Below are 8,279 nucleotides of genomic sequence, written 5' to 3'. Positions count from 1 at the left end.
TGATTGCAGGGGAAAATAAGAAATGGCATGGAATGGAGTACAACAATGAAAATATACTATTCCTATTTAGTACTAACTCCGCACACAGAGATTATTCTTGGTAGCGTATGACCCGGATTATAATGATAAATTGGTAAAGGAAATGAGAAAAATAGTTTAAATTAGATAGTGTAAAACGAGACTCACCTCATTAGAATGAGAAATTTACCATAAATAGATAGAGACTAAGTTTAGTGGATAGACAAAAATGGAAAAATAAGATTATTTTTCGTAGATAAAGGTAGCATAATACAACGTCGTTTCATTGTCTATATTGTGATGCCGTTTTGTTAAAGTCTTGATTGCACAATCGGAACAAATTATTACTCACTTCGTCCGCGAATAGAAGTCTCAATTCCTTATTACTATAAATGATAAAAAAAAGTCTCACATTCTACTAACTCATTTCATTCAATATTATTTAAAACTAGGAGTACTATATAAAAGATATACTTATATTCCACTAACTTTCCAATCACATTTCTTAATATTTTTTTCAAACTCATGCCAAAGAGAAATAAGCCTCATATTCATGGATGAAGGAACTACTAGTTTAACAATATACCGATAGATTTTAAAAGTTTTTTTAAAGTCAAAACTTAACATTAATTTGAAAATTTATAGATAAATACATTTAAAAAATACTTTACAATCTAATATTTTAAAATAATGAAAATGCGAGGTTAAATAATCAAAATGTACCACTGACTCAAGAGCATATGTCCTTAAGAAAAAGAATATATGTCCTTGGGCTACAAATTTATTTACCTTATCGATATCTCTATGCAAAAGTTAGATCAACCATCGAAAATTTTAAGCTTAGCCTTGAATCATTCATTAAAAATGAAATATCGATAAGAATTTCTCAAATGAAAATTTGAATAACGATTGTCATTTACAGTTATAAGAGCACTCACAATGCAGTCGTGGTTGGAGTGCTGCATCGCAGCATAGAAAATGAGAGGGAAGATAGGCAAAGCGCCCTGAATGTGGCTGAAACTCTAGCGGCCGGATGTAATTTTAATTCTCTTAATTTTTTTTTTAAATTTTAAATACCTCAATTCCATCTATAAATTCTCCTTTTTTTTCATCCATTTTTCACGTGCAAACTTATACACTTCATTTCTCTATTGATCACTCATTTATCCTCTCTATGGATCCACATTCTTTCTTCCAAGAAATTTGGAAATGTAACCCTTGATGTTTTGAGTAGTATTATTATTTTTTATATTTAAATTTATAATTTCTTTGATATTTAAATTATTGCATGTTTCATGAGTATTTATTTTTCTATTTCAATAAATATAGTTTTAAGTTAAAATTAATTACTTAAATGAAAAAAAAATTAAGCCTAGAAATGTATTCAGCTGGAATTTTTTTAGGTTATTGAGGATGCTAAAAAAATTTAGTACTCACAGTCTAATTTCTGCAATTTAAAAAATATTGCCGCAATAATAAGGCCTTAGGCTGATTGAATAAATATTTTCCCCCAAATCGAATCAAATGCCGTACACAAATCCCTTTTGAACCCTAATTCAGCAATCTTCTCCTCCTCTGCGATTTCGTGATTTTTCCGATGGATTTGCTAGGAAATTACGCCTCCTCCGATGAAGAGGACAACGAAGAACAACCATCTCCTCCGTCGCAGCTGGTACCTCCGATGAAGCCAGCTAAATCTGTAGAAGAATCCTCCCCAAAACGCGGCGGAATCTTCAATTCTCTCCCGCCTCCCAAATCATCCTTCTTCAATTCACTCCCACCGCCCAAGTCCGAATCTTTCCCTAACCCTAAGCCCCAATCAGGAGCTGAGCATCGAATTGATGGAGAAATCATTGAAAATACGAAACCTAAGTCTTCGTCTTCTTCCTTATTCTCGTCTCTTCCCGTCCCCAAGTCGTCGGCGACTTCTTCCGCAGCTAAGAAGGTTGTTCAATTCAAGCCTCCAATGATTACGAACCCGTATTTGCGCAGTCTTGATGAAGATGACGACGATGACGATGATAAGGGTGAAGAAGAGAGAAAAAAGAAGGCATCGAGGGAGAAGATATCCACCACCACTGCGATGTCGTTCCTGTCCAGCATCCCGGCGCCAAAGCATTCAGCTACATTGGGCGTTATGCCTTCTGCTTCGGGTATGGGCCGGCGATCGATGCTCGACACTAGCTCTCCGGCAACCAATGTGAGTACTGGAAGTGATGCTGATGCGAACCCTAATCAGTCAAATGACGCGAATTATGCTAATTATAGTGATAATGGCACTGGAAATGGTGCTGATTCTAATCCAGATTCAGTAAACTATGGCGTTTATGATCATTCAACTAGTTCAGGTGGTGAAAACTATGCGTATTATGCTGCTTATGGTGGTGCTTCGACCGATTCTAGCACAGCTGAAGTCGATGCCGGTGTAAACCATAATTCAGTATCATATGAAGGTGTTGATTGCTCATACCCCCAAGGGCATGTAGATTACTCGAATTATGGTGAATATGGTAATAATTTGCAGTATGAGAATAATTGGGGAAATTCGACTGCATTACCTGAGGCACGGGGGGTGGTTGAGGATGCATTCCAAGTTCTTGGAAAAAGGGGCAGGAAGGATATTCCACCAGAGATAATTGAGGTGAACCAGGATGAGTTGATGAAGAATCGGCCGAGGGAAGATCAGGTTAAGAGTACTGGGATTGCATTTGGCCCTGCATATCAGGTATAATTTTTCCTCCTTCTGTTCAACCCTGTTAAATTTGTGTGATTTTGAGACATTTAGTTCATTATTTGTAGACTTTAATTTGAAATGTGGGAAGGGATCAGTAGTTTGGCTTTGATTGATTACTCTCTGCCAAGATTGGATGCTTAGGTTTCCTAAAATTATTCGTTGTGGTGTTTTAGGTGGACTTTGTGGTTGATTCTTGTAGGTATAGAAATTCAAAACTTAGGAAAAGAAAGGAATAGATAGGTCTGGTTAATATTGACATTGATTCATCTCAGCAAGATCTGTTGTTTAGGTATACTTGCTGTGCCGTTTTAGGCAGATTTTGTTTTTTATTCTTGTAGGTATCGAAAATCCAAACTTAGGAAAGGAACTAAACAGTTTTGGTTAACGACTTAATGTTGATTTTGATTTTGATTTCTCTCAGCAAGATCTGTTTTTCAGGTTTACTTGAGCAATTGTTATGCTATTTTAGAAAGAGTTTGTGCTTACTTCTTGCTGGGATTGAAACTGCAAATGTAGGAAAACAATGAACATTATCTATGACTAAGATTTAAAACAATTGGTTGTGCTGTTCAAGTAGAGTTTGTGCTTTGATTGGTGCGAACAATTGCTAAGCTTTATGCTTTAATTGACATACCCATTTTTGGCATTCTTGCAGCCTGCATCTACCAAAGGCAAGCCGACAAAGTTGCATAAGCGGAAGCATCAGATCGGGTCGTTGTACTTCGACATGCGGCAGAAAGAGACAGAGCTTGCGGAGAGGCGCTCGAGAGGGTTCCTCACCAAAGCTCAAACACAAGGAAAATATGGATGGTGAAATCACATCCTTATGTTCTGTTCTGATTACATACATAGTCACCAGTTTAATATGGATTGGTTGTTTTCCTTCTCACGCCTTATTGTGTTCAAACTTCAAATGTTTAATACTATAACCTTGTTGTATCGTATTTGCAAGAATCATACAGGATTTTGGTTTTGATTTAACAACCTTCTTCTATTCACTTTTCTTTGGAAGTTTTGCGTCATGATTCATTCCAAATGATTGCGGAGAGTGGTCAAAAAAACCTTATATACTTACATAATTGATGAAATAATTACGTAGCTTAAAACATCTTTCTATTACTGCTTTATTTCTTTACATTTTTCGTACGGCAATCTTTAACCGAGGTTGGGACTTGGGACACTAGCGATGACCAAAACTCAACATTTTTTAATCAGAAAACATAAATTGTAGACCATACAACTGGATAAATTAGATATGATATCTAAGTATCAGCAATCTCTTAATTAAACTTCCTATTGGATTATAAATTGAGATAGATATAGAGACCTTAAAAAGGTTTCAGGAAATCTTCAAAATGAAATGATGTTCAAAACTAAAATCTTTTCATTTCATCAATGAAATTATCACATTTAAATAGTCAGGCTAGGTTAGCAATTCTCGCCCAGGCAGAATAGATATAAGCAAAGATCAATCAAATCCCCAATTTCAACGCGTTTTGCTCTTCTTCTGTTCTTGAACATTGCATCCCGCACATATCTTTTTCCAGCAACGAACAGCAATGGCACCCGGGATAAAAACCCACCACATATTAGCAAAGACGTAATACGCGTAGTAATAGAACATACTCGTTGCAAAGTTGTCTCCCTCCAAGATAGCCGTTGCAAAATACACGAGACACCCGTATAGCTGGCCGAGGCAAATTGACAGTTGAAGTACGTAGCTGTATGACTTCTTCTTTGCAATGGCGTACCTGCAAAGGTAAAGATAAATATAACGAAAACTCGGATGTCAAATTTGATGGAAAACATAGTTTTTGCATTGTTCCTACACTACAAGGAGACATGCTGGACCCTCAATAGCAGCTGTGATCCCTTCAACGGCAACAACAGCAGAATCCCGGCCAACATATCTTGAGTCGCCTTTACTGTACTCTTTCCCTAGAAACAGTCATATGTGAGTGTTCAACCAGAAGAGCGACGATAAAGTATCCATTAATGGGTCTGATGGACTTACAGACTTCTGCAAGGTAGTGTGGAGTATTCACTTTGTAAAAATCGGGGGTAAAGGCAAAGTAGCCCTCGAGGATGATATGTGTGAGGCCAGTGAATATCCACCAGCACATCAGTATCCTATCGACTTTAGAGATCTTATGAATCCGCCCTTGAGCAAGTAAAACAATTGATAATCATCAAGATAGCTCTGATACTAACATAATATACAAATCAGACTATGATTAATCAATAGAAAAGAGAGGATATCCAATTGTCTATGGAAGCAAAGTATAACTCAATCCATCGCTTTTATTATATGAAACAAAAAAGGAAGAACAGCATATTGCAAGATAGCACAATACAAACAACACGATCATTAATCACAAATGAGAGCGAAACCAAACATTCATACACCATCTTAACTTTCAACTATGTCAAAGCAGTCAAGGGGATTACCAGATAAGAGCCACATTAAGGAGACCACCAACAGAGATGCTGCACCATAGACAGCAAGGATGGTCGACTGAGAGAGGAAAACGGGCTGGTAGCCAGGCAACTTTAGATCTCTTGGCACGTAGGGGTGATCAGCGTCCATACTCATTTCAGCAAAAGCCCTGCAGTTTCTGTTCATAAATCTATACTCAGTGAAAAAGAAACACAGAAGAGCATAAGCGGGTCAGAGGTCGAAGGGAAGCCATAATACTATCTGAGCAATCCGGATAATTGAACAGAATCTTTGTTCAAAAATCAATAGATAAATAAAAAAATTTCAATCTTGACGATTCTCCTCGTCCATGAGCAATGAAATTGGGGTAAATATGCATATACATTTGTTAATTTCCACGCAGAGTCAACGCTTAGTCACAAATCAGCAAGAGCTATTATGCTATAACACAATCTAGCAGAATTAAACAAGACCTACAAAACCCACCAGAGCCATCCGCAAATACACAGAAAATCCAAATCGATATCTCAAAATATGCAACATATTAAGATTAATTTTTTTAAAAATCGTATTTGTTTCCAGTAAATCCACTCCAAACAATTGCAATTAGAAAAGAATACATTTCACTTTTCGGCATATTCGAAACACAAAGAACGATAACCTTACTTGTTGGATGGAGATAAATCAAAGAATTGAGACGAAATTGGATAGTCGAAATTGAAAGTGAGGAGTTTTGGGCGATTTATTCTGAGCTCTAAAGACTGTATGGACTGACGAAAAAAGATTGTGAGACTTCAAACTATAGCGACATAAAATGGAAATCTAAAAAATGCAATTATACATTCAGCAGATCTAGATCTACATGCCTAAAACGGTACATGATGTTTTAGTAATGAATAATTTGTGGAGAATTTGTAGAGCCTTTCTAATGTAGCTTTTTGACAATTTTTGGGAGGTAAGGATCACTCGTACAATTTCCTAATTCATCTCTTAATACTAATTAAAAAAATAAAATAAGAGAAAATAAATTATCTGGGACTAGACGAACTAAAAAAAACATTAGTCATTTTCAGTAGGGCGAAAGAAGTATGATATTTTCTGGATTTTCTATCAAGTATTCTAAATATGACATTTTGTTTGTATTTGAATACTTGAAATAATATTTAAAATTTATCCAAAATAAATAAATAAGCATTTTCATTTCCTTTTTATGCAAAACTAATTAAAAATAAAGATATCCTATTTAATTAAGAAAGAAAGAGATAATTCTGAGTACCCAATGTTTCAAAAATCATATTTTCGAGTAACAATTCCCAAAAATCTCATATTCAGTCATGTTTTAAGCATCCTACGGGGGTGGCGAAACGGGTTACCTGTGGGTACCTGCACCCAACAAGTCGGGTACCCATACCCGATACATGTGTCGAGTATCTCGTACCCGAAATTGCGAGTACGTACCCGACCCGAAATCCTAATAAAAAAATTGAAAACCATAATAACCGACAATGTTCCCTAATTTACATTATTAATATCGATGGTAAACATTGAATAGATTAAGAATAAAAGTGAGGAGAATAGATTAAGAATAAAAGTGAGGAGACACTCTATAGGTATTTCCAGTGAATTTTCAATTGTATGTTCGTTGGAATATAAAAATGTTTCAAAAAAACTGTTAGATTATCTGTTCCACCTTAATAGAGACATTTCATTTTTTCTTCACTCATTTTGAAAAAATAATAATATAAATGTTTTTCTCTACATTATTATCTCTCTTACTTTATTTTTTCTTCATTCTAACTATTTATTTTTAAATTTTCAAAATGAGTGCGTATATGACTTATTATTTAACTATTTACTTTTTTTCTCCACTTTAACTATTTGAAACACCTTTATTAATATGGAACGGAGGGAATATTTAAAGATGGAATATGGCTAATACTAATAACAACGGGTATTATCGGGACTAACAGGTATATCCGCGTGGGTAGTGGGTATACCCGCAAAACTCTAAAACACACCCGCAAAAATTCTAAAACACACTACCCGATCCCACCCCGTTTCTCGTTATCATCGGATAGCGGGTATCTAATATGATGGATAGCGGGTCGAGATGAGAATAACTCATTACTCGGTACCCATTTTACCACCCCTAAATCCTACCCTTGATGACTGGAAGAGTTTACATGTCAATTTACTTCTATTTGAGATCTCTGTGTCAGTCGATTGCAGATAGAGACAATCCCATTTCATGCTTTTTGTCTTAGAATTGACAAACGGCAAATGAGGAAGTTGAGGGGTTTATGTTTTCTCTCCTTAAAGCTAGACACTAAATTTGAAATTTCAAAACTCTCTCACTCTCACATTTATGGATTAAGAGAACGGTTTAGGAACATAAGCGTCGTTTGATATTTGTTAAATTCTCCAAATCATTGTCCCACATCGGCTTGGTGATGATCCTAGCTTCTCTATATAAGTGTGGATAACCCTCCCCCTTATGAGGCCTTTTAAGAGGCGAGTGGCCCTTTTCTAATATGATATCAGAGCGGGCCCAAGTCGATAATGGTTTTCTCTTTATCTCTTGTCTACCTCACGAGTGGAAGACCGATGTCCTTTCCGGCCTACACGTGAGGGGGCGTGTTAAATTCACTAAATTCTGTCCCACATCGACTTGGTGATGATCCAATCTAATCTATATAAGTGTGGATAACCCTCCCCCTTAAGAGACCTTTTAAGGGGTGAGTGGCCCATTTCTAATATGGTATCAGAGCAGGGCCCAAGTCGATGATGGTTTATCTCTTTATCTCTTCTCTTGCCTACCCACGTGATGGAAGTCCGATGTGTAATTCCGGCCCATACGTGAGGAGGCATGTTAAATTCTCCAAATCATTGTCCCACATCGGCTTGGTGATGATCCTAGCTTCTCTATATAAGTGTGGATAACCCTCCCCCTTATGAGGCCTTTTAAGGGGCGAGTGGTCCATTTCTAATAATATTTTTCACTAAATAATTGTAGAAACACAAAGAACATTATTTGAGTGGTGTGATATTGAGAATACAAGTTAGGAGGGGATAAAAAATGAAATAGAAATC

General features: G+C 36.3%; 2 protein-coding genes across 5 annotated transcripts; one reads left to right on the top strand and one right to left on the bottom strand.

The window, feature by feature from the left end:
- The first annotated feature begins 1,520 nt into the window (after positions 1-1,520).
- LOC148932421 (mitotic checkpoint protein PRCC-carboxy-term protein) lies at positions 1,521-3,750 on the top strand. Its single transcript, XM_089065668.1, has 2 exons — positions 1,521-2,743; positions 3,408-3,750. Exons 1-2 carry the CDS (start codon positions 1,616-1,618, stop codon positions 3,564-3,566), a joined length of 1,287 nt encoding a protein of 428 aa, XP_088921794.1. The 5' UTR covers positions 1,521-1,615; the 3' UTR covers positions 3,567-3,750.
- A 363-nt stretch (positions 3,751-4,113) lies between these two features.
- Positions 4,114-6,159, bottom strand: HYD1 (C-8,7 sterol isomerase). Of its 4 annotated transcripts, none has more exons than XM_089065672.1 (6): positions 6,056-6,145; positions 5,856-5,959; positions 5,201-5,358; positions 4,767-4,913; positions 4,582-4,690; positions 4,114-4,503 (listed from the first exon to the last, which is right to left on the bottom strand). In XM_089065672.1, exons 3-6 carry the CDS (start codon positions 5,343-5,345, stop codon positions 4,239-4,241), a joined length of 666 nt encoding a protein of 221 aa, XP_088921798.1. In that variant the 5' UTR covers positions 5,346-5,358; positions 5,856-5,959; positions 6,056-6,145; the 3' UTR covers positions 4,114-4,238. The 4 variants fall into 4 exon arrangements, with proteins under 4 accessions (XP_088921798.1, XP_088921796.1, XP_088921797.1 ...); XM_089065670.1 differs by having other exon boundaries at positions 5,201-5,367; positions 6,056-6,140; XM_089065671.1 differs by having other exon boundaries at positions 5,856-6,159.
- Between the last annotated feature and the right edge of the window lie 2,120 nt (positions 6,160-8,279).

This window comes from Salvia hispanica, chromosome 2 (assembly GCF_029641045.1).
Source record: "Salvia hispanica isolate PSC_SH4W2 chromosome 2, Shi_PSC_v1, whole genome shotgun sequence".
Classification (NCBI taxonomy): domain Eukaryota; kingdom Viridiplantae; phylum Streptophyta; class Magnoliopsida; order Lamiales; family Lamiaceae; genus Salvia; species Salvia hispanica.
The sequence above is the reverse complement of the archived record's forward strand: the minus strand, read 5'-3'. Positions and strand labels throughout refer to the sequence as shown.

Excerpts from the sequence above, each read along its gene's own strand:
- LOC148932421 (XM_089065668.1), top strand. The coding sequence starts at position 1,616 with ATGGATTTGCTAGGAAATTACGCCTCCTCCGATGAAGAGGACAACGAA. Across the intron at positions 2,744-3,407 it reads CATTTGGCCCTGCATATCAG|CCTGCATCTACCAAAGGCAA; the intron begins GTATAATTTTTC and ends GCATTCTTGCAG.
- HYD1 (XM_089065671.1), bottom strand. The coding sequence starts at position 5,345 with ATGAGTATGGACGCTGATCACCCCTACGTGCCAAGAGATCTAAAGTTG. Across the intron at positions 4,914-5,200 it reads CTTAATGTGGCTCTTATCTG|GGCGGATTCATAAGATCTCT; the intron begins GTAATCCCCTTG and ends TACTTGCTCAAG. Across the intron at positions 4,504-4,581 it reads CCAGCATGTCTCCTTGTAGT|GTACGCCATTGCAAAGAAGA; the intron begins GTAGGAACAATG and ends TTACCTTTGCAG.